A 25,967-nucleotide genomic window follows, 5' to 3' on the forward strand; every position below is an offset into this window, starting at 1 on the left:
AAAAAGGGGGGGGAAACAGTTATAAAGAAAATATAATATAAAGAAAAGTATTTCCACATCCAAAACATTTGACTTTTCCAGTAGTGACGAAAATAGCATAACAAATCATCAATTTGAAAATTCAGTGTTAAGTCGGGATCAGCATCATCTGGAATAATCATGTAGACAAAAATCACCTGAAAGAAACAGTACGTTTTAATGAAGGCAATTCGCTACTGAATGGAATCTTTTTTTTTTTTTTTTTTTTTTAAATCATTATTGGGGACACCAATTTTCCATAGCGTGTCAAAAGTTTGCATTAGAATTTCATCACTAACAAAAGGTGACACATTAGAAAGAGTAACCTTTTTAACTGGCAAAGAAAGTGGGAGAACTGAAATAAATTCTCCATCAATAACAATTCCCTGCTCTACCAAATAATTTGCCTTATCTACACTATCCAGAAAAACTACTGTTGGGTTGTTCATTCTAGATACGGACAAAACACTAAAACACTGTCCAACTTCCTACCTGACAGCCAAACAACATTCCTCAAAACTCCCCGCAGACGCCACTTTAATCTCATGCCGTCTTGTGGGCAAACTCAAACTTTGTGCTCGCTGGGCCCACATGCTTCCGAATAATGGATAGAAACACGACCCTCAAAATAAACTAGCAAAAACCAACAACAAACGAACAAGCAAAGAGAGAAAATATACAGAGAAAAGAAAGGCTTCACTCACACCACTCTGCAACAAGCTCACAGGAGCAGGAACAAGGAGATCAGGAACATACACATTTATGTACATAATCCACACTAGGAACAGAAACAAACAGGAAAGCAGGGAATCCACACGCACAAAGAGACTTTAAGAACCGACAAACACATGGGTAACAGAACCAAACTTAAATAACCAGGTTAATCAGACGAGGACAGGTGAGAATGATTACACAATGACATCATAATTGAAAACGGAACAGGAAAGACCAAATAAGGGCATGCACAGGGAAAAACCAAAGAAACAGTCCACAGGGGTGTGACAGTTATGAGTATGACCTTTTTTTGGTATTTTCTTTTGCTGTATTGTGCTGCTCTCTTTCTCTCCTTCTCATAGGCTGCATTATGCGGTGGTGTCGGCGTGTTATTGGTCACTCTGTTAAGGCGGAGTCTTTTAGGAACACCGCTCGCAAGTAGTCAGGGAGCTCATTGTTGGTGCAACTGTGAACGGGTTGGGAGCTCCTTGATTTCTCTTGCCCTATGCTCACGCGTAAAGGCAGCATCTGGGGTGGAGGAGTGGACAGAGCGGGCGCGGGCGCATCAGGCGCAATCATCAAACATATTTCAAAGGAAGCGGGTGCCACGGTCCTGACCGCATTGCTGTCTTTACTAGGTGTGTTTAGGGAATATTTGCATTTATTCACATGCGATTTGATTAGCTACTGGTGGACTGTCATGATTTTGGCTAATACAGGATACTACTGTATGATGCACATCAGAGGGGATTTAGAAGTGGGTATAGGCTATGCAAAGCCAACTGATAAAGAAGTGGGTATACGCAGTATGCTTGGGTATACCCTGCATTACACCACTGTGTGTTAATTAAACCCACCCACATTTATTTTGCTTCCGACGCCCATGGTTAAAGCACATCATTAGGGAAAACAGAGTGTATGGGTGACCTGGTTTTTCTTTTGTGAATTAGTTTGAGATTTGTTTTTTGTTAGGCAGTTAGGCAAGCTGGCTGTATTTTTATTTTAGAATCTGGTTAGGTTATTAAATGTTTTCTACCTTTTCCTTTCCAAAATGTTTTTGTTTTTCATTTTGTCAGTGTTTGTTTGGTCCTCGACCGGAGCGATTTATTTGTTGTTTTTGGGAATCACCATGACAACTGTTTCTATATTATGCCCTTATTGTTCCCTAGACTTGAGGCATAATAGTGTGATTGTTTGTGTTTGTTTACTGACTGAATGTGACAAACAGAAAAATTTTGATTTGAATGATGACTATCTCTCTCTCTCTCTCTCTCTCTCACTCACTCACTTACTCACATATATACACGCATACACATACACGCACACACACATATATATACACGCATACACACACATACATAAATATATATAAATGCATATAAATACATATATATATATATATATATTTTTTATGCATGTATGTATGTATGTGTGTGTGTGTGTGTGTGTGTGTGTGTGTGTAACGGTCTCCCTCGTCTAGTGATCCGATGAACCTAAATGCAATTTAAAACAGGTGTAAACATGGACTACAATGCTCATCTCCTAGGATTTTTGACTGCAGTTCTGAAGACAAATGTTTTATTCGCATGAGGCTGGAGCTCAAAAATAATAGGAAGGAGGTTTTAATGCTATGGCTGACCAGTATATGAGAAAGGTACTTACTCTGCCATAGTGCAATCTATGGAATTTTTGAGCCCCTAAACTTACCCGTCACTGTAGTGTGTAACCCTAGGAAACAGAGCCCTAAACACACTAGCCCTAATTTGTTTTTTTTTGTTTTTTTTGGTAACAAAACTAACATGTTTTTATTTGGTGTTAGACCCCTTCCGTGCTTCGTAGACCTGGGAGACCATTTTGAGAACCATGGGCATGTCTGAACAAGGCCCAAAGCGGACAGTTGAAGTGTAGGCCAGTGCACAACCTGGTTTTGGACTTCGTCTGAGCCATTGAAATTTTTGAGCCCCTAAAATAAAAACACATATACTGTCTTTTTTAGGCCAAAACAATTTTATTTCACAACATAGGCAAGGATAGCACTTGGTCACATGAACCTCGAAAATATAAACAAATTTATTCTGCACTTGGTCACATGAACCTCAAAAATCTGAACAGATTTATTCTGTTCCGTGATAAAACAAAAATTCAATTTCCAACATAAATCTTTGAAGTTCAATACTTCCATACTCAGTTTAAACTCAAAAGAATTGTGCAAAGTAACCCTTGAAAAAAAAAAAATGTTTGACTTGTCTAACTCCAGCTTCTGCCAACATTCTGCCTCACAACCATTTCACAACATAGGCAAGGATAGCACTTGGTCACATGAACCTCGAAAATATAAACAAATTTATTCTTCATGTCAAGCATTCTTATAAATGCTAAACAAGACAATCCTGGAGCAGCCATTTTCAAGTCTTCGAAGGACATGAAGACTTCCTCCTCATAAATGGTGCAAAAGTTCATGGTTGCAGGCCAGTAGCCACTCTTCTGCATTTCTAACACACCTGGTATCCATGTTTCTCTGCATTTTTCACAGTAAAGATGGGGCAATGACAGTTCGTAGCAACCTATAAAATAAATAAGTCAGTAAATGAGATTTATTACCAAGGCATGATATAATGATTTCCAAAAATTTACACACACTTTTAAAGCTGCAAAAAAAATGTATACTATTATAAAGGGAGGACAATGACTACAAGATACAGTCAAGCCTACAACTGTTCTGTTCAGATGTGTTTGTGTTGTATGATATTATTATTAGTATTCCAGAGTAATCACATTGAGCAAGGTTTCAAGGTCAATCATTTTGACGTCTATGTAAAATCAGAAAATATTGTGAATATCAAAAAATTTAAATTCAAGCATACTTTCCCTAAGGAAGACGCCTAATGTCCCATACGTATTACATTCCCTCTACTACGGTACAAGGATACATTTTCACCAACGATGATCTGATAACACAGACAAACAAGCTGGATGTTTAGCGATCAAAAATGAAAGTGTCACTCAATCAGTCTGTGTTCTGTTATGAGATCTTGACTGTATTGTTTGCGTTTGTGATCGCTGAATAAATGCACTTACTCTACCGCTGTTGTTTGAATAGAGAAACATAGGCTACTGCAATTTGGAATGACTATTAGGAATTTCACCATTATAATAATTTGCTTTTGTTTTGCCAGTTTTCATAATATGAAATATGACAGAGAGAGTACAATTTTTGGTATTCATTTTTTATATAAAGCCTTGAACGAATCATTCTTTTTACAAGCCACCATTGACTAAAAAAGTTGGTGACCTTCAATGGCGTGTGTTACATGGTATCATAGCAGTTAATGCTTTCATTGCTGTTCTGAATCCAACCGTGCAAGATAAATGTCCCTTTTGTGCTGACAGAGAGACAGTTTTTCACTGTTTCATGCATTGTGAGAGGGTGAGATCTCTTGTTGTTCTATTAGAAGTTTTATTTTTCGCTGTTGATGAAATGTTTTCAATGACTGTGTTTATCTTTGGATTTAAGTATGGTAAAAAAAAAAAAAAAAAACACTTGTTAGATTTCATTTTAGGATAAGCAAAATGGCGATATATATAAGTAGGAGGCATAAAATTCTTCATGATATCAATTTGTTAAGTTGAACTGGTTTTTAAAAGGGTTTATAAAAGCAAGGATAAGGCATGATTTTATTTTTTATCAGTCTATGAAGGAGGTGGAGACATTTGGAGTGTAGAAAATCTGTTGTGTTGGGCTGAAAATGATGTATTGTCTTTTGCTGAGAGTATTGTTTTAATCGAATGAGGTGTTTTTGTATGGGATGTGAGTTTTCTTAGAATTTTGTATATGACAAGATAATTTTCTCTCTCTCTCTCTCTGTTTCAATGTGGGATAAATTTATCCAAAGTACCTAAATGGTAATTAAAAAAAAAAAAAAAAAAAAAAATCAAGTGCAGTTTTTTGTGTGTTTTTAGATAGATTATTCCGGAAAAGTCACAGAGTCTCATACCCCTGAGATGAAGGGAACATTTTTAAAAAATGAAGGAAAAGTCCAGCGGGGTCAGCTGGACCCCAAGGACCGATTAAGGGCTAGAGTGGCCATATTGAGTGTTGCATTCCCTCAGCTATTAATTATGGTGACAGTGGTTCATCTTGTTAATATTAATTAACTTTGGTTAGATTTGAAGGAGAAGTCCACTTCCATAACAAAGATTTACAGATAATGTACTCACCCCTTTGTTATCCAAGATGTTCATGTCTTTCTTTCTTCAGTCGTAAAGAAATTATGTTTTTTGAAGAAAACATTTCAGGATTTTTCTCCATATAATGCACTGATATGGTGCTCTGAGGTGGAACTTCCAAAATGCAGTTTAAATGCGGCTTCAAACGATCCCAAATGCAGTTGTCAATGATCCCAGCAGAGGAAGAAGGGTCTTATCAAGCAAAACTATAAAAATAATACAATTTATACACTTTTTAATGTCAAATACTCATCTTGTCTTACTATGCCTGGACTTTTCTGGTTCATGACAGTCGAGAAACTCCCATCTCATGTTGTCCCTCAACTTCAAAATTGTTCTATATCGCTGTTTCACCTTTTTTTTTTTAAAGGGCGTTTGATCTTCTTTGCATGTTCACTTTGCAAAGACTGGGTCAGTACTTCTGCAGCGATGTAGGACGATTTTGAAATGATTTTTGAAGTTGAGGGAGAAAATTGGCTTGGATCATTTACAATCCTGATAATTTTCTCAAAAAACATAATTTCTTTATGACTGAAGAAAGAAAGACATGAACATCTTGGATGACAAGGGGGTGAGTACATTATCTGTACATTTTTGTTCTGGAAGTGGACTTCTCCTTGGGTTGAGGCTCCCCATATTTACATTAATCAAACAACAATTTGTTGCTCTAAAATCTCAGTTGGCGTTGCCCAATGTGCCACCTAAACAAGATTTTAGTGTGTTACTAACCCAATCACAGAATACTGCAGTGTTTATTATAAATCTGATGAAGAGCCTGCATGCTTGAAACATCACACGCTATGCGAAAGCTTTTTGAATAAAAATTTGTAATACTTTTGGAGCCTTGGTGTTGCTGACTTTATATTTGAATTGTTGTGCTTTTTTTTGAGCACCCTTTTGAGATTTTGAGAGCTTTTGTTTGCTTTTTATTATAAATAATTCATCTGTACTGCAATTGATCTTTATATATATATTTTATATATATATATATAAGTGCCCCTATAATCTTTAATCAAAACCACAGCTGTTTTTATACATCCAATCACAGAATACAGAAATAAGAAATTATTTAAGATTAAAGTAGTATAAGAATTTAAGAACCAAAATTTGCATTTTGTTGCTAATTTTTATTATTTATTATATTAATATCATATGAATTTTAAGTATATCATTATATAAGATATATATATATATATATATATATATATATTTAACTAATATATGAGCTGGCAATTAATATTAAATTTGCATTTGAATTATTTAATTATATACATTGACTATAAATAAGTTTCAATATTTCAAATTTTAGAAATTGTTTTTTTTTTTGACTAAACAATATGTATTTTCTTTTGAGCTCTTTGTGAAAGTATATAAATGATTAAATTCAGCTGATTCTTTTGATATTTTCTTTCTGCCTTTTTAAATGTTTGCTGCAGCCGCAGTGTTTATTGCTGCCCTGTAAATGCATTTAAATTAATAATATTTTTAATAACAACATCTATTAATTTTTAACAGAGAAGTGAATTGTGCAGACTCTTGTGAGAAGTCAATCAAACTGACGCTCTCCATGTTCTGTGTGATTTGCTGTTTGCTGCACGTGCAACCCTGAGTTGACAGAATGTTTCTATCGAGCTTTGTGAGCCCACTGAACCTGATCTAAACCAGGTTGGATTTGTTTGGTTTTGTCAACTTTAAACTTACTCTGAAACTCAGAGTTTGCTCTTCTCGCTTTGCACTACAGGCCACAGGTCACAAATGGATATTTACATGAAAGACCCCAGGAAGGACACACCTTCAAAATCAACACAACATACTTAAACTCTCAAAACCTTATTATGATCTGCTCTACTGTTGAGGAAATAAGATAAATTTACCAAATCACATCAAATGAAATGAAACATGAAAATATAGATTCTTTGTTTATATAAAATGTGTTTTTTTGGTTTGGAAACTTTGGCACAGACCTTACAGCATTGTGGTGCGTTGGGCTGATAAACATATACAAGAAGACAATGCTGCAGTGCATGTGTAGCGGTGTTGGATCTGGGTAACACAAGTCAGGCAAACTGAGGGCTCTTGCAACAAATAAAGCTTATTTCAGTTATTTTAAGCCAAATTAAGTGACAATAAGTCAGACTAACTGAAATAACCATGGCTTATTTGGTAAACTTGTTTTATGAAACACCCCCACCCTGTAGCTAGCTTGTAGCTAACTGTTAATTTTACTGAATTTTTATCTGTGCCCTTTTAAAGTGTTTGATGCCACTCTGTATTTTCTCTTTTTATTACAGAATTCTCTGGAGAGCTGGTAAAGGCTGAGTTAGGTATGTTTTTTTTTTTTGAAACAAAGCAAACACAATTCCAGAAGTAGTCAAAACGTATTTGACCGGATTGTGTTCATGGTGTAGACGCTCATGTGGTCGGTCTTTTGCGTTCAAACAGCCACAAAAGAACACCTACTCTCCGCCAACAGACATAACATGTAAACATTATGGAAAGCGTGCAAGCCAGGCAATATTTCAACATTTTCAGCTTAAGGGATAAAATTTTGGTTTAGAAATGATAAACGTACCAAGCGCAATGTTCTCTCACCATTCCAGATTTCTAACACACATTACAGAAACGAAAACCGCTGCTGTCAGTATGTTTTTTTCACCCATAAACCCTCCCCTCCTTGAAATCAGGACAGACGTGGTTAAAGTGGACAAAAGAGACAAACACCAGGTGTAAACATTTACGTGTCTCCTTCATCCACTTTTGATCCGATTGACCATAATGCATCTTAATAAACAGGGCCTCGAGTTTGTCACGGGTCAGTGTGCCTTCCTGGCTCATCCTGCTGTTTGTTTTTGTCATGCCTTTTTCGGCAGCTCATTACCTGTGCAATCAGCGCTGATGTGGGGCTGGGGCTGCGCAGATCACGAGCTGCTTCTCCTCCACCTGTCTCTCATTAACTCTCTTTATATTCTCCTCTGACTAGTCCTTGTTGTGAGTTGATTGTTTTGTGTTCTGAGCTCTGTATGTTCCATGCTTTAGCTTTGCACTTACCTCTGTTCTTACCTGTACCGCAGGACGTGTAGAGAGAAGGACTTCCTCTCTGCCTCACGCTTCTCTTTCGATGCTGGTCCTGCGTTTCCTCAGGTCTTTGGCTGTATTCAGCCTGTCTAGTCCGCACTACGCTGCTGACCGAAGCTGGATTACCCCAGAGCCTTGTTTGCTATTTGGTTCACCATTTTATTTGTTTTGTCCTCATTTGAGAACAAATCTCTCTCTGCATCTAACTCTCTGCATTTGAGTCCTCTGTTATCCACGCCCCGTGACAGAGTTCTCTTTAAAGATGTTATAACTATGGTTCTGGTCCCAGTTCTGCAGGGACCCTCTAGTAGTGCATATTTTGTCTCCTTACACTAAAAACAAATTCTGTTTTTTTTCACGGCTGGGTAAATATTGGACAAAACACACATTGGATTATATATTATATATGTAACCTATGCTGGGTTGCTGTTATCCAGCCATGGGTTGAAAACAACCCAGTATTTTTTAGAGTGTGTTGATTTAATTAAGTTCAAACCAAAATAGCCTTTTATTTGTATTGTATGCTTTTTCATCCCTTAGCTATTGAATGCCAAAGGTTGTTAACCATCACAAATGTTTGAAATATTTCAGAGATTGTCAAAGACAACTCTACATTGAATCCAGAATTCGTCCAGCAGCTAATTCCATCTGTGGAGCGAACAGCTCTCCTTTATCACCTGACGTTCCTGAGTCTGGGAGGATTCCCAAAGCTGGAGCGTTTAATCAGAGATCAAGCTATTGAAACGCAACTGCTGTTCGGATCCTCCGAGGCCGTTCTTCTTAAGGTATGAGGCCTAATTTATCATAACCATCAATGTCAGCTATCACGGCTGTCTGGTTGGCCCTCTGGCCAACATATATATAACATATATGGATTACTTTTCTATGTATGAAAAAGTATATATGAATACTGGCCACGGGGAATAAATGGCCATGTGTACATCGAGCCACAGTCTGATATGTATTTTGCATCATATGGTATTGTAGCCAATGCATTGATCAATACACTCAACAATACAATACGGTTTCGGGGGAAGTCATGGCCTAATGGTTAGAGAGTTGGGCTTGTAATCCGAAGGTTGCTGGTTTGATTCCTACACCAGCAGGAATTGAGGGTGGGGATTTTGAATGAACAGTGCTCTTTCCACCTTCAATACCATGACTGAAGTGCCCTTGAGATCCTGAACCGAACCTCCCCAGGTCACCATACTTGACAATACATCATGACTTTCACTTTCAAATGATTGCCAGAGCATATCATAGCTTAAAAAAAACATAATTTAAAATAAATTGATATTTATAATTGCTAATAAAATGTTGAAATACATCTGTAGTACTGTAGTTTCAGGTTGCCCTAAGATACTGACTGCAAAGCACAAACTGCATTAATAATAATTTAACATGAATTTGGCAATATTCCCCTACATCAGCTCTCACTGTCTTTAATCACAGGCAAATTATTCTCTCCATGAACTGTAAAATCAAAATGCTAAAAAAAAATGAAATGCTTACATACAATGCTTGCAGCAAGAACACACAATTTACCTGGAAACAACAAATTCTAATTTTTGATTTGCTGGTAGGTGACATTTAAATCTGTATAACTCGTGACAGCTATGAACTCAGCAGAGAACTTCCCTCTGCATGTCTGTGCCATGTCTGTTATTTGTTTATAGCAGGACATTTTTCCCCTCACTTCTCAGCATGAGAAATACAAGGTGCACTGGTTGAAATGCGTGTCTTATGGTAAATGCATGAGACTTGAGAGCCCTGTCTGTAAATATGCACATAGTTTGTTGTCCAGACAGATGTTGTGCTCTGCATGAGACAAACAATAAGGAAGTCATACAGCCGAAAACAGCCCAAGTATCTACTCTCAATAGATGTCAGAAAATGTTGTGGAAAAATCAGGGTTTTCAGCAGTTCACTGAGAGTCACTTCTGGGTAATATGCAGCATTTTTTGTGGTGGTCAGTATTTTGGGTGGTGTTAAGTCACTACATAATAATTGTTTCATGTCTGACAGCAGAAACAAAGTATGTAAATAGGAAACAGCCTTATAGGACATTCAGTTATACTACAGAATGCGACAGTTCAGAGAGCAAAACTGATCTTAAGTGCCAACAGTCTAAATTCAAACAGAGGTGTAGTGTCTGGGTATGGAGGTGCATATGGGCCCGTATGATTTGAGGATTTTGCAATGGAACGCGAACGTGAACAGATGGAGGTTTTTTTTTGCATTTAGACAAGACTTGCTAACTGAATGTCATGACTATGCTAATTACACATATCTCTTGATGTCACCCACTGCCACAACTCTCATAAAAACCTCTGGGAAACACTGAAACAGAGTTATTGGAAATTATATTATTAAATCACTATTTCAACATTCATCACACTCTGGACTAAGAGGATTCTTCAAAATCAGCAAAAACTGGATTTACAGATTTACAGAGCTTGCTTCAGTCCATCACAGGAAGGAAAGTGAAGAGAAGGCAGAACCAGAAGAAAAGGCAAAGTTAGGATGCCGCAAAAATCAGCAGAGGAATTGGGAGGAAAAAAATTGAGAAGCAGTCTAAAAACAATGTGATCCATGCATGAAGATAATAATCCAATAATAATCCAATTGTTGAACTTAAAGGACAAGAAAGAAAAGGAAAGGATGTGACATGTGGCCAAACATGGTGACCCATACTTGGAATGTGTGCTCTGCATTTAACCCATCCAATGCACCACACAGAGTAGTGAACACACACACACGGAGCGGTGGGCAGCCATATTGCTGCTGTGCCCAGGGAGCAGTTGGGGGTTCAGTGCCTTGCTTAAGGGTCTCACCTCAGTCGTGATATTGAGGGTGGAGAGAGCACTGGTCATTCACTCCCCCCACCTACAATCCCTGCCGGACCTGAGACTTGGACCAGCAACCTCAGGCCAGGACTGCCCCACATTATATTAAAACATTATAGCTTTGTTTCACAAGACATCACAACAACGCACAGCTAACAGAAGAACTAAGGAGTACAGGTACACTGGACAATATTTGGACTTAAACTTTTCACAACATGCTAGAACAGGAAGAGAAAAAAAGTAGTCATGGCAGCATCACATAACTTCAGAAGTTACCATAATGTTATGATCTGCTGTACTTGACAGGTGATGTTTTTAACTGATTTTTTTTAACTGTTTATTGTTATGTAGTCACTGTAAATTCTCATGACTTACTAGTTTATGACATGAGTAACTTGGTGTTTGATGTTTTCTTGTAGTGTGTCGCCACAAGTTCCAACCTGGTCACCTCCCTGTTTCCAATATTGAAAAAAGCTGTTGAGAAGAACAAACCCGTTTTGGCAGTGAGGTACCTGATGAAAGCCAAAGAATGGATCAGTGACATCATAACAAAAGTGGATGACATGGTGAAGAGGTGAACATATAATATCTAATATCTTATAGGAACAAATATAATTCAAAATTCAAATGGGTGAATTTATAAATGCAGGTAAATTTGATGTCCAAAGTCATCTTTTTTTCTAGTTTGTTCAGATGGTGATTATTTTTAAGTATTCAAATAATTTGTTACTCAGGGTCATGGATCACAAGATGTTTCAGGTCATAACAATAATATTTTTTTTAAAATGTGTCAATGTAAATGGGTGTATAGGTATAAATCATATAGATATCATATGTGTAAAGTTACTGTTTGAGCATTAAAAAAGAACAGAAAGGAGGTCTTCTCTACATTAGTAAGCACTCTTCTTTTTGATTCATTTAGAAACCAAACACTGCTGTATTGATCAGAGATGCACAAAAGTTCTGCTATATCTTTAAAGATAATAGGATTTATTTAGGCGCTTTTACACCGGGCCAGCAGGCTTGTTCCAAGAAAACCAATTTCTCCCTCAGGCTGTTTTCTTAGTTGCATTCGCACCAGCAGCAGGAACTCTGAAGCAGCTGACCACAACATCTTTATTCACTGGATTTATAAACATCAACAAGCAGTGAATAGAGACTGCTCTGTTCAGAGCTGTTTTTGTTGTGTGTCCTGGGTTTTGTGATAACAGAGATGTTATGTAAACAAGAAAAGGGCAAGAAAATCTGACTAAATCTCTTATAACAACTTGTAGTGTTATCATCGAGGCTAAGAAAAGTGTACAATGCTGCAAACAGGTAAATGCCTAGTTCTTTTATGAAACTCTAGATGGCACAGGCTGATGGGTGTTAATGTAACTGATGATGTTTAAGCTGTTTTAGACCCTGACTGGTTCATGTCACGTATGCAGCCAAAGTTTGAACCTTACAAAAATGGCTGGTTGGCATTCATAACTAAAGCGACGTTCCTAAACCCTCCACCTTCCCCAGCTGGTGTAAAGATCTGCTACAATTTTGTATGTTATTGTGCAACAGCAGTAGTCTTAAATACTTACAGGAACTATGAAATGCTTTGGCAGTAGCAAGTTCCTGTACTGGCTTGCAGCAGCAGCAGCTGCAATAATCTACAACTAGAATAGAATCACATTTGTGCATGATAATACGTCCTCTTTAAGAAAATTGTTCAGTATTTGTCTTGTGCAAATGACAACATTGATGTATTGTTATTTATTTGAAATGCACTGTTTTATTTAGGTATGATAAACACAACCAAAGTCTGAAATCATGCACCAGTGACGTGTATCAAGAACAAAAAGAAACTGAAGAAAAAAAAAAGAAACAATCTGATGAGATAAACGGTCTGAAGGATGCTATTTCTAAGCTCGAATTGGATCTGAAACAAATTGTTGAAAAATTGAATATGAATAATGAACAAACTGAAAAAACAGTCAACGAGCTGAATGACTTCCATAGAAGATTTGCGAACAAATATAGCCACTGGCCTGTGATGTTCTTGACCTTTTTAAAGGCCATCCAGATGCTATGGAACTGGATAGAAAATTGAAAGACCTCAACTCTGACAAGAGCCTTCTAAAAAATGAAGAGTGGAATATCAAAATCAAGCTGACTGATCTTCAGCTGCAGCTGGCCAATTGTAAAATACGATTGGGTGAGAGTCTCTCTATGATTTTTGTTACAAACATACAGTAAATGCATCTTATGCATGTTATGCTCTTGACATGTTCCTCACCTCTTTAGGTGTAGAGAGTCTGAAACCTCACAATGATCTCTCATAAATCATTCCAGGTGAGATTCCTGACCCTGACCACCTGAAGGAAGTCCAGCTGTGTCTTTCTCAAATCCAACAAATTCTGATTGAGCTTAAGAAGTTTTGGGAGAAGGTGGATGTTATTCTGCAGGGGCTGAAAGACAAAACCTTTGCTGGGGATGAACTCGTTGGCATGGAGGACATGAAGGAGGAGTTTATAAGCTCCATTGAAGATGCAGGACAGGTAAGTTAGATGTTGAGCAAATGTTCCTGATGTAATTTGATTATGCTTTTGTGAACTCTGAGGGATCTCACTTTATGTTCTATGTTGTTTTTTTTGTTTATCCATAAAATACTCTGATTAATAGTGTACAGCTGATGCCATATTTTCCAGTATCCAAAGCATATTTGTAATCTTAAGCAAGACGCATGTGTCTAATTGTTGAAAGTTATTACCATCTTAACTAGAATCAGATGAGGATGCCGTGTGATTATGCACATAGCATGTTTGTTATTCTAGACCAGTTGTTTTCAAACCGGTCCTGGAAACACCCTGCACATTTTGTATGTCTTCCTTATAAGAAACAGCCAATTCATCTTGTGCAGCCTCTGCTAACAAGCTGATGAGCTGAATCAGGTGTGTTAGACCAGGGAGTCATACAAAATGTGCATGGCAGGGGTGATTCCAGGACCGGTTTGAAATCCACTGTTCTAGACAAATCCAAAGTATCGACTGGTTCAGGTCAGAAGTGACCTGACATTATCCACTTTTTTAGATTTTTTACTTTATTTACATGTTTATTCATCTTCTTTGCCATTCATTTGCATATGCAAATGAGCATGTTTATGTAACTTTTAGTAAATGTGTTGTGATTAATGCTGACATGCCATTTATCTTTCAGTACTTGAAGAGATTTGGTATGACCTGTCAGAGAGCTCATGACATCTTCAGTGTTGAGTCTAAAGATGCATATAAATTCCTGGAGATCAATCCGTCTTCACTTTCTGAGGAGGACAGGAAAAATGAGTATTTGTTGATCACTGAGAAGCTGAAGAATATCAATGATAAGGGCTTGTCCGGAGCAGCCATTACACCCAAGTGACACCCAGATCTGATGCTTCCTGAATGCTCCTTACACAAATCAATAGCATAGAGCTTCTCTTGTCATTTTCGTAATGCTTTGTAATCTTTACAATTGCTTTTGAACATGTTCAATTACAGTTCCACATATACATGTTCTTTAATAAGTTGATGTTTGGAATCAATTTATTATCTCGCTTTCAAAATCACTTTGCATTTTTAATTGCTTTTTAATTGCTTTATACAGATCTTGTGGTCTGGTCACATGATTAATGTCTATGTCACACAATAAAGATAAAAGACATGACAGATTTCATTGTAGCCAAATCCATTTCTAATGCTTTGGTGTACAATACATCAGATATCATTACAGTTCTGCTTCCATTCTTAAACCACGTTACAAGCGTTGACAAAATATATGTTGATATCTTCTCTAGAACACAAAAGAAAATGCAGTAGGAATTGTGGAATTATTTTTAACTATATTTTATATAAATATAACTCGTCTAAATGAATTTACTACATGAATTATTTGCAAATGTACATCATTTAGTATTAATCAGCAAGTTAAAGGCATTTTGTAATAAACTAAGAATTATTTGGAGGTGCAAGGAAAGGCAGTGAAAGTACATTTGAAGTACTGTATTATGTAGCTCATATGCTATGCCAATTAGACTCTGTGGTGTTATGAACCAATTAGTGTTGAAGATGCCATTTTATTGCAACTCATCTGAAGTGATGTTTATAAAAAACACTAAAATATATATATATATATATATAGTCAAAATAATTTGAAAGCCCCAATACATGTAAACCTGTTTTAGGAGTCTCATAAAACAATATTAGCAACCTACAAAATGGCATAACAGGAGCACTTTAAAAAAAAGCTTCGGTTTAAAATGTACCAGGTGAGTATAGAAAGCTGCTAGCATGCTAGGCTAGTAAATGTAAACAAACTGTTGAAACGTTAGTGACCATAGTGTTTGTGTGGTCACGTGATCTCAACATCTGTCCACATGTGGCGATTATGGAGTCAAAATAGGGCCATATATATCTGCAAAATAAAACAATGTTTTGCAAAAAAATATGTTTTGCAAATAAAAATAGAGTATTAAGAAAAAAAATTACATGTTTTGCAAGTAAAAAAAATAATTGCAAAAGACAAGTTAACCCCTGAGAGAAAAAATAAAGTTTAGCAAAGTTAAACTTCAGCAGCATTGACTTTGCAACACATATTTCTTCTTCTTCTTCTTCTTCTTCTTTCTTCTTCTTCTTCTTTCTATTTTTGGCAAACCACACCTATCTGTGCATTACTGCCATCTGCTGGAGACTGGGATCAGAAACTTTCCTATCAGGGATCCCCTCCCTCCCAGCCACATGAAGCCAGAAGTCCAGGCAGCGCTGAGTGTTCAGCTCCTCTGCCTGCACCTCCAGTTCCATTCCACTCCACTACAGTAGTCTATATATCATACATCGATACCTATCCACATTTATACTTTTCCACATTCATACCTAAAAGATTTCTTATTTCTTATATTAAATTCTATGTATTAATCCTGTACTATCTAAGAAGCTGAACAATGCATTTATAGTATTATGGCCCGAATCTGAGTTTAATATACTTTCTAATGATAACTCTTTCCCCTCTTGCCTCCATACCACTTCTTGAAACAACTCCCTTTCCTCTTCATACTTCCTACAGTTAATAACCACATGCTCCACCATTTCATCTTGACTGCACCACTCACACAATCTTGTTGGATGTTTAGATACTAGTTGAAGTGTTGTGTGCCCAATACTTAATCTTGAGATTATCATTTCCTCTCTCCTTGTTTTTCCCCTACTCATTCCTTTTCCAACTTTCCTTTGTATTGCATATAAATGCCTCCCATTAGTCTCATAATCCCAGTACTGTTGCCATCTCTGCATCACTTTCTCTTTTATTACAGACCTAATTTCACTTATACTATGAGCTAATTCAATTTCCACTCTCTCATCCTCTACTGCCTGCTTAGCCAATTTATCAACCTCTTCATTACCCTTTAATCCCACATGAGCTGGAACCCACATGAATTGTATTTTTATTCTCCTTTGCTGCAGAAAAAAAATGATTTTAAAGAATTCCTGTAACTAAATCTGGTCTTGTTTTTGATTGATGATTGCTAATACTCACTAATGCTGAACTTGAGTCAGAACAAATAACCGCCTCTCGTATTTCGATTTCTTTGATCATCTGCACTGCTAACAGAATAGCCATCATTTCACCAGTATATACTGCCAACTGATCAGTAATTCTCACCTTTTTCTTCATCTGAATCTTTGGGACATATACTGCTACTCCTACTCGTCCTCCACTTCTGGAAGCATCAGTGAATATAAGAGTATTATTTCCATACTTAATATTTATATACTCTCTTGCTCTAATTACTTCCATTGCCTTATCTCCATCTTTTTCCCTCATCTCTAATAAAGTTAAATCTACTTTTGGACATGGTATAATCCACAAAGGGATATGTGGATGAATGACTCTTGCGAAGCACTTATATTCATATAAACCCATCTCACTTATTAATCCTGTGACAGTCGAACCAAAACTCTTATACCTCATCAGCCCTTGCTCCCAACAGCTCTCTATTACCTTTTTTGTTGGATGCACTGCATCCTGACTCTTAAGGTTCGACCAATACACTGCCATCAGCTGCTGTCTTCTGATATCAAGTGGCATTTCATTTGCTTCTACCTGCAGAGATGCAATTGGAGTTGTTATATATGCACCACAACAGATTCTCAATGCCTGCGCTTGAATTCTATCCAGTTTTACTAAATGACATTTAGCAGCTAACCCATATGCCATGCTTCCATAATCTAACACAGATCTAATCATTGCTATATACACTGTTTTTAACGCCCTTCTATCAGCTCCCCATTCCTGACCCGCCATACATTTCATTATATTTAGAACCCTCTTACATTTATTTACTATCTTGTCTATATGCTCTTTCCATGATAATTTGGAATCCAGCCACATTCCTAAGAATCTAACTAAGGATACTCTTGCTAACTCTTTATTGTATATTTTTATCTTCAGATCATTATCTACTTTTTATTAGAAAATATGATTGTTTGTGATTTCTCCACTGAGAACGTGAATCCCCACCTATATGACCAATTAATTACTTCATTCACAGCCTTCTGCATTTTCTCCATATTATACTTAATATTCCTTCCTCTAAACCACAGAGCACCATCATCTGCAAACAGTGATCTTCCAATACTTCTATCTACATTACTGAAAATGTCATTTATCATTAATATAAAAGTACTGGGCTAATTACTTAATTAATTGTGTGTGTGACAGAGAGAGAGAGAGAGAGCATTTGGAATGCATTATCCTAACTCTTCACAACTTTTTTACATATGAAAAACAAGTCATTCTTAGGAAATATGTTTATCATGTTTTCAGAGACCGCAGAAACATTTAAAATATCACACCTGTAATCTAGCAGATGAAGACTGTAATACCAAGGATGAACACAAGATGACCTCATAGGATAAGGAATCTTTTTCAGCTCATTCTCAATGTACCAGAATGACTTTAAAGCACTTTGATTTTAACCCTTTCATTGCTGTGACCCTTCAATCCAAACTGGTACACGGTTACTGTCAATGCATGTGCCCGCTGGGCACCTTTCTTCTGATGGCACCAGGGTTGCGGATGCGCTGGCGGCGAGGGCCCGTCATCGCTGCTTGCAGCTATATTTATTATTATTATTCTTATTTTTCGTCAAGGTTTTGGGGCCCTTAACATGCTCAAAAACTCTTGAAAATTGGCATACACCTTGGAATCTGCGGCCATTAGGGCCGGGCAGAGACTGGTACGTGGGCGTGGCAAGGGGATTCTACAGCGCCCCCTGGAATTTGGAGGGCCATGTAGCACACATACTTGCATGTACACATATGAAACTCGGTACACATATAGAACTCATCAAGTTGAACAACTCACGCACTCTATGTCATTAGCTAATCCCAACAGGAAGTTGGTTATTCTGGGTTTTGTCAAAAACGCATGCTCTGGAATTTGATATACTAGTCCTAGGTTTTTTACCCAATTGCCACCAAACTCGTTCAACCTGATCTCAAGACATTGGGGATTAAAAATTGTGAGGGGATTTTTGATATCTCGAACGGTTTGGCCGTGGCAAGGCGTTGAAATTATTGCGAGAAATGAGAAACAGGAAATGGCTAATAACTATTGCACACATTGTCTGATTCGGATGAAACTACAGTGGTTTGTTCGTTGTATGATGCCGATCACAGAGATGTGATTATTAGGAGTCAAAGTTATAGCGCCACCAACTGGCAACAGGAAGTGTGTCTCTTTTAAAAATGCTTTGATATCACATGGTTATTTTTACCCGATTTGCTTCAAACTTTATCAGACTAATGTCAAAACACGGCTGATAAGAATCTGTAAAGAGGTCGTTGATACATTAAATGCTGTTGCCATGGCAACGTGTCAAACTTTAACATTTGTTTCCTGTGTTTTTGGGCCACTTAATAAGCTTAGATTTTCATGAAACTCAACACACACATCAGTATTAATGATAGTTAGACACTGGCAAAAGCTCATCAATGGGTGTGGAGGAGGCGCTCTATAGCGTATAAGTGGGGGGGTTAGTTTGAGCTACAGACACCAAACTCAGTATGTATATTGTTCTCATCAAGCCGGACAAGTTTCTTATTTACATCCATTAGCTGCGACCAACAGGAACTCTGCTATTTTGATTTGAATGTGGATTTTTGGAAAAATATAGCTGTGAATGAATGAATACTACTCCTACAAAAAAACAGTGAATTTACACCAAACTTTGTCAACATGATGCCAACATACTGAAGATGTTAAATTGTGAGCAGATTTGGGATATCTTAAACGGTTGATTTATGGTGATTTATTAAAATAGCAGTAAAAAAACATGACCGTAATTTTAAAATGCAGCATCCAAACATTTCAAAAATTTTTTACATACACAGAACTAGTCATTCTGAGAAATAAATGCTTACTTCCATCGATATAAAATAGTCTACTAAAAATAGAAAATTAAAAAACTATTAAACATCTGATCTCACTCTAACTCTAACTCTGTGTTGGGGGATGGGTTTAAGTATGTGTGTGTGTGTGTAAGTGTGACTGGGGGTAGTTGAGTGGTATGGGATCAAATTTCCGTCAAATGTATTGCAGTAACAGAACGAAAAATAATAAGAGTACATAAAAAAATTAAAAAGACATGTAAAATTATAACGCACAAAAATGAAAAACAGATGCAAATTTATTTAGAAAATCAAACAACGCACGGATCAAAAAAATAATAAGAGACTGATTGGCTGTCAATCTAGAGTAGTGGACCAATGGTGACACTGAAGCCCGCCCTAATTTACATCAAACTTGGACTGCAAAGTTTTGAAACTCAAGCGCAAAACGCGACAACGTGAGCAAAAGGGAAAAGAGCATAAGCGCACAAAAAAATAAAATATGAGCGGAAAACCTGATTTTGTTTGTGACTCGAAAAATGCTGAATTCGTGTTTCAGTTTTGTGCAATATAATTTTTAATGGGTTTTACATTTTGAATTTGCGCTTATTATTTTTTCGATCCGTGACCACGTTGTTTGATTTTCTAAATAAATTTGCATCTATTTTTCATTTTTGTGCGTTATAATTGTACATGTCTTTTTAATTTTTTTATGTACGCTTATTATTTTTCGTTATGTTACTGCAATACATTTGACGGAAATTTGATCCCATAGAGTGGCTCTCTGTGTGTGTGTGAGAGAGAGAGAGAGAGAGAGAGACAGAGTGCATTTCAAGTGCATTATCCTAACTCTTCACTACTTTTTACATATGAAAAACAAGTCATTCTTAGGAAATATGTTTATCATGTTTTTAGAGGCCACAAACATATTTGAAATAACACACTTGTAAACTGGCAGATGAAGACTGTAATACCAAGGATGAACACAAGATGACCTCATAGGATAAGGAATCTTTTTCAGCTCATTCTCAGTCTATTAGAATGATTTAAAAGAATTTTGCTTTTAATCCTTTTATTGCTGTAACACTTCAATCCAAACTGCCACAGGGTTACTGTCAATGCATGTGCCCCCTGGGCACCATTTTTCTCTTGGCACCAGGGTTGCGGATGCGCTGGTGGCGAGGGCCCACACATCGCTGCTTGCAGCTATATTTTAAACATATTCTTAAATTTGTAATCCCACCAATGATCACATATTGCTTTCTCGCTGTAAAGGAACACATTTGACATGGCACAGAATTAGTTTTGTATGGTCGATGATTGAATTATGTCAAGTAGTACAGATATGGTAAGGATGTAATTGATTTACATTTTACAACTTCTGAGAATTGAACCTCACAATAGGGTGGTGCCCATCCTGGATCACAGTGACACTTCCTCTCATGGTTACACACCTTTAAAATGTAAGTCAGTAGTATGTTTACATGTATTTATGCTTTAAACTATGTCTCCAATGCAAATTCGAAACTGATGCATAGTTTTAGCACATTTACAATATTACAGAATGACAAACATTGCATGCAATAATGTTTTTCTTTAAAAAAAAAGAGAGAGAAACATAAAATATCTTAGAAAAGAAATAGGAAAATGGAAATAAAAAAATAAATCACTCACCCCACGATTGTTGCATTTATCAGAGCAGTTCTCAATGCCATATATACTAATGTTTTGGCAAAGGTTGTGGTAACACACCTGTTGATTGAAAAAAAGTAAATAAAAGTTTTATACACTTTGTATTTTGTGTAAGGCGATAAACATTCATTATTTACTTGCCTTATTAATGCCACATTTGGTGCCTGCTGGAACCATCCCTAAGTCATCTGTGGCCGAGTCATCCACAGCCATGTTGCATGTTTTTGAACCAATAGTGACTGTTAATCTTTTGTTGGTTATGGGGAAGGGATTCCCACCATAACAGTATATTTTCCCACACATCATGTGCCTGTAGGATTCAGAATACCATCGTGTCATTAGAAAGCAGTGTATAAAATAATATTTTTAGTCTTAAGCCATCAAAGAAAAGTAAAGTCACACTTACTCAGCACTCTTCGAGGTTCCGTCACGTACATTATAACCAAAGCAGGTGTCAGCATCCACTTTAGCATCTAAACATGTACAAGATATTGATATTAAAATATTATTTTTTTTATTTTCCTAAACTTCTATTTGAACTTCTATCTTCTGTAAAGCTTTTGTGTTAAAATGTCTGTCTCAGTGAGAATAGTACCTGCTCCCCACAGCGTCTTGCAGTGTTCTTTATGTGTTGGACATTGTCCATTATAACAGTAGCCCTGATTATAATTGCAAGGGATTCCATTCATCTTATATTCATCCTCTGGACAAAAGGCTGATATTCCTGTACAGTACTCGTCCAAATCACAGTCGTGAGCACTCTTTCTGCACAGGCTACTTGAATGTTTCAACTACAAGGGAGGATTAACAAAAAAGATTATGGCAATAATCTACATTTAAATGTACTTTCAAGCCAAAATTTTAGTATGGTCTTCCTGTGGAGATTGGTGGGCAGCTTTGCTCGTACCTGGCAATTGTGGCAGCACTCCCCATGTGCGCAAACGGCACCTTCGGTCAGTCGACAGGTGGTGGCATTGCAGCAGGGATTGTTACATTCCTAAAATTCCAAAATGTTTGAGGTCAAAAAAATCCTGAATATTTTTCCAGTATACATTACTGTTTAAAAGTGCGGGGTCAGTATTGTGGCTTGCAACCAATGTTTTGTCTTTGATAAACTATAAATTGGATCAGTAAGATTTTTTTTTTAAGAAACTGATACTTTTATTCAGCAAGGACACATTAAATTGATCAAAAGTGAAGACTAATTCAATTCTATTCATCTATTCATCAAAGAATACTGAAAAAAGTATCATGGTTTTCAAAAACAATATTAAGCAGCAAAACGATTTTCAAGATTGATAATAATAAGAAATGTTTCTTAAGCAGCAAATCTGCATATTAGAATGAAATCTGTAGGATCATGTGACATTGAAGTATGTAATGATGCTGAAAATTCAGCTGTGCCTTCACAGGAATAAATTACATTTTACAAACAAACAAACAAACAAATAAATAAAAACAGAAAACTCTTATTTTGAATTGAAGTAATAGTTATTTAAAATTGTAATATTTCACAATAAATTTTAATAATCTTTCAAGATATTTTAGTTTTTACTGTATTCTTACTGACCTCAAACCTTTGAACAGTAATATGTATATATATAGTCAAATAAACAAATATATTTTAGTCATACTTTAACTCAGAAACCAAAGTTGCGTCAACTGGGAAATTTTGTAAACCAACATGTCTCATACCTCAACAGTTCCGCAGTCACAATCCTCGCCTTTTTCAACAAAAGCATTTCCACAAACTGGACCTCCATATAGTTTACTCTCATTTGGCACATCTAGTAGACATCTGGTGTCATGGTTCTGCAAAAACGCCTTTAAAGCTGCCTGACTGCAAGTGCTGAAGGAATCAGGGTAAACATACCTGTTGGAAAAGTATGTCAGAAAAATTATGGTCTGTGAAAGAGTTAAACAGCAACACAATGGCTCTTGTGCCATTGCATAAATGTATTCTAAGCAAATGTATTTTCAGTTAGCCTCACCCAATGGTGTCTGACATAACGCAGCCCTTGTTTGAGGAGCATCCACAGCTTGAATCGTCATGTGACATGCCCAGATTATGTCCCATTTCATGGGTAATTGTAGAAGCCACAGCAATTGGATTTTTATTATGGTCCTTTGTAAGGAAAAAACATCTTATGTCAATAATGTTATTCACCTGGATAAATAGGAAAGTATAATTTCTTAATCTATTAATTTATATATATGAACGTGCTCATAACTATACCTCATTCACAGCACCAGAGGATAGAGAGCACATAGCATGCATTGTAGCCAACCCAACCGTTGACCCTTCAAAATCTACACCCCTGTTTAAAAAAAAGAACTTGAGGCGTTAAAGAATATTTTTGTTGTTCCACAGTACTTTTTTAAAAATAAAAATACATATTTTAAAGCTTGCGGTAAGACACATTTTAAAGAGAAGTGTTTGGTGTGAGTAAAAATGTGTCAGAAATGGATTAAGATGAGCAGTCGGTGACTCACGTAACAAAATGGGCATTGTCATGCTTCTTCCTCTTGAGCAGGCTGTCCTGACGCCATTGTAAAAATCGTTTCAGAGTAAGATTTGGTATATTGCTGACATCAATTAAGTCTCTTTGACACCAAATCTCAAGTCCAACCAACCTGACACGTATGTTTAAAGACCGGTAAAGCTAAATGTGAAGAAGCAAAAAAAGTCTATTATCATTATTCTGAAAATCATACAGTATTCACAATGCATAACCTGTTAATTAATGTAAGAAGAAAGTGGTATGATACCTTGTCTACGTGATTTGCGACCAACAACATTCTTTCTTCAATCTTCTTAAAGCATCCAAACTTCTTGTACTGAAGGATAATGTAAAAGTATATTTTAACAATATAAACACAAAACATCAGTATTATATTATGATTTTTTTTTTTTTTTAATTAAACCAAATTCATACCTCCGTATTATCAACAACCAAAACCATCTCAACAACCTGCTGTCCTCCTCCGGTGTTTTTCTGAAGAGCAAGATAAACACATTATAAATAAATGTTGAGATTCAAATTAAACATGCTGCTTAATAATAAATAAGATTCAAGTACAGGTTTTATTTTCTATGTTGGAAACCAACACAATATTTCTCATATAATAAGCTTAAATTCCACAAGAGATGATTATTTTCTTGAATACATGTCATTATTTAAATGCCATACATGACTTTGATAACAAATCACTTTTCATTGTAATGTAGAAACTTGCATCTCAAGCTGCACTAAAACAATATGTATCTTAAAAAGCACTATACAAATAAATGTGAAATGAATTGAATCATTAGAATATGATTACCATATATTTGCCTTTATACAGCCCACTAGCCTTTGGACCAAAGTTATAGACTGTGTCATTAATGTATCCAAAGGCCCCTTGCTTGGTCCTTAAATGCTCTTGCTTATATATAGCATGGTCACCATCCAACGACTCTTCTAGGGGCTCAATCAAGTAAACTTGATTTTTGATCCTCAGAAACCCTCTAGAGGATGAAGAAGATGCAATATTTTAGAGGGAGAAGCATAGAAAATATATTTTTTAACTGTACACATTTAGTGGTCGCTTAGTAGACACATTATCCAAAGCAACTTATTACAAGCACAATCCAAGATATGCAACTGAAATATCTTTTTTTACTCTACACAAAGTGGACTCGGGGTATATTTAATATATTGTGATATATATTTTAATCAAAGCAAAAAAGAATAAATTCCACACACTATCCATACTTGCAAATGCATCAAAAATGAATTAATTTACTGGTAAATAAATAAAACTTTTTGACACATGCAAGTACAGATTTCTTTTTTGCTTTGATGTTGGACTTGTTATGGTCATTTATCCATGCGAGGGTAATCATTTACAGAATGATATATGCTTTTAAAATTCAATCACATCTGTAGTTTACAAATTTTGCTTAAAATTTAAATTTTTCTTACTCCATGCCAGAGCAAAGTCCAACACTGACTGAAGAGTCTTCAAAATTATGGACGTGTCCCTGATAGTAGCAGTGATCCTTAAGTCAAAAACAGAATATACAGTTAAGCAGCAACATTCACATACTATGTCAGACAGAAATTACATATTTTACTGTTTAAACATACAATATTGTCTGAAGACTCTGTTTCTGAAATCCCATCTTTGGTATAATATGAGAGGGTGTAATTTTTTCCTAAAAGCTCCCTGTTAAAAAGAAAGAAAGAAAGAAAGAAAGAAAGAAAGAAAGAAAGAAAGAAAAAAAAAAGAAATTTACGCTGTGTATGAATACAAGGCCTATTGTTTAGAGCATAAGTTGTTATACATGTCTATATAGTCACACATTCTCACCTATTTTTGTGCAAAGAAATATGTGTTCAGGATATGTCTAAAGGGATAAAAGCAAGCATGCATGAATAAAAGTCAAATCAAGCATCCCAAGAGATGTCAATGATATTTCAGTTTACAAAACTAGTCTGAAAAAGAGCGGACCTTGAGAGAAGAGGCGCTCCTCCTGGCTCGCCCTTTCAGTGCCTGAGGTCGGACCACATCATAGCGCATCACATGAGGTAAAGCTGAATTCGCTGCCTCGAGATTCTCTAAAGCAACAGTGAATAAACAACTCATCAGTATGTTTAATCAGTAACTTAAAAACACATCAGGCATTGCGACATGATTCGCGCTGTAAATGAATCCTCATAATGCTGCTCGCTCACCCCATGTATAAACAAAAGAAAGCAGTGATATAAATAATCCAGTGTATCGCATGGTTCACTGTCCTGTGGACTCGCGCCGGGACTCATGGGCTGCTGTGGGAACTCGACTATTTGAAAGTTAAAGCTCCGCCTCCGGTAAATTAGCATGAAGAGACTACGACCTCCTTATCTGGTAAAAGCAAACCGGTCATTAATGAGTCACGTCCCTGCAAATGTGTCAGTAACGTTATTTTTTCGTTACACAACAATAAAACAAACTGTTTTTGTTGTTGTTGTTGTTG

At 36.4% G+C, this 25,967-nt stretch overlaps 2 protein-coding genes across 2 annotated transcripts; one reads left to right on the top strand and one right to left on the bottom strand.

Moving 5' to 3' along the window:
- The first annotated feature begins 760 nt into the window (after positions 1 to 760).
- Positions 761 to 14,559, top strand: LOC127159131 (uncharacterized). Its single transcript, XM_051102031.1, has 7 exons — positions 761 to 1,370; positions 7,251 to 7,283; positions 8,626 to 8,819; positions 11,300 to 11,454; positions 12,654 to 13,068; positions 13,206 to 13,411; positions 14,070 to 14,559. Exons 1-5 carry the CDS (start codon positions 1,238 to 1,240, stop codon positions 12,961 to 12,963), a joined length of 825 nt encoding a protein of 274 aa, XP_050957988.1. The 5' UTR covers positions 761 to 1,237; the 3' UTR covers positions 12,964 to 13,068; positions 13,206 to 13,411; positions 14,070 to 14,559.
- Positions 14,560 to 20,362: 5,803 nt separating this feature from the next.
- On the bottom strand, positions 20,363 to 25,762 carry LOC127159133 (disintegrin and metalloproteinase domain-containing protein 8). Its single transcript, XM_051102033.1, has 19 exons — positions 25,687 to 25,762; positions 25,463 to 25,569; positions 25,314 to 25,321; positions 25,099 to 25,177; positions 24,934 to 25,010; positions 24,293 to 24,476; positions 23,905 to 23,964; positions 23,738 to 23,806; positions 23,462 to 23,631; positions 23,205 to 23,286; positions 22,960 to 23,093; positions 22,664 to 22,841; positions 21,876 to 21,965; positions 21,564 to 21,759; positions 21,375 to 21,441; positions 21,110 to 21,278; positions 20,951 to 21,028; positions 20,646 to 20,730; positions 20,363 to 20,543 (listed from the first exon to the last, which is right to left on the bottom strand). The coding sequence occupies exons 1-19, from the start codon at positions 25,736 to 25,738 to the stop codon at positions 20,392 to 20,394; spliced, it is 2,037 nt and encodes a 678-aa protein (XP_050957990.1). The 5' UTR covers positions 25,739 to 25,762; the 3' UTR covers positions 20,363 to 20,391.
- Positions 25,763 to 25,967: the final 205 nt, after the last annotated feature.

The sequence above is a fragment of the Labeo rohita genome, unplaced genomic scaffold, assembly GCF_022985175.1.
Source record: "Labeo rohita strain BAU-BD-2019 unplaced genomic scaffold, IGBB_LRoh.1.0 scaffold_193, whole genome shotgun sequence".
In the NCBI taxonomy this organism is placed as follows: Eukaryota; Metazoa; Chordata; class Actinopteri; order Cypriniformes; family Cyprinidae; genus Labeo; species Labeo rohita.

Bases quoted from the DNA above. Each gene is read 5' to 3' on its own strand.
- LOC127159133 (XM_051102033.1), bottom strand. From the start codon at position 25,738: ATGCGATACACTGGATTATTTATATCACTGCTTTCTTTTGTTTATACA. The intron at 23,965-24,292 runs GTAATCATATTC...CTTGCTCTTCAG, and splicing joins TGTATAAAGGCAAATATATG to AAAAACACCGGAGGAGGACA. The intron at 20,544-20,645 runs GTAAATCAATTA...GTTCCTTTACAG, and splicing joins ATTCTCAGAAGTTGTAAAAT to CGAGAAAGCAATATGTGATC.
- LOC127159131 (XM_051102031.1), top strand. From the start codon at position 1,238: ATGCTCACGCGTAAAGGCAGCATCTGGGGTGGAGGAGTGGACAGAGCG. The intron at 1,371-7,250 runs GTGTGTTTAGGG...TTTTTATTACAG, and splicing joins CGCATTGCTGTCTTTACTAG to AATTCTCTGGAGAGCTGGTA. The intron at 7,284-8,625 runs GTATGTTTTTTT...GAAATATTTCAG, and splicing joins GCTGGTAAAGGCTGAGTTAG to AGATTGTCAAAGACAACTCT.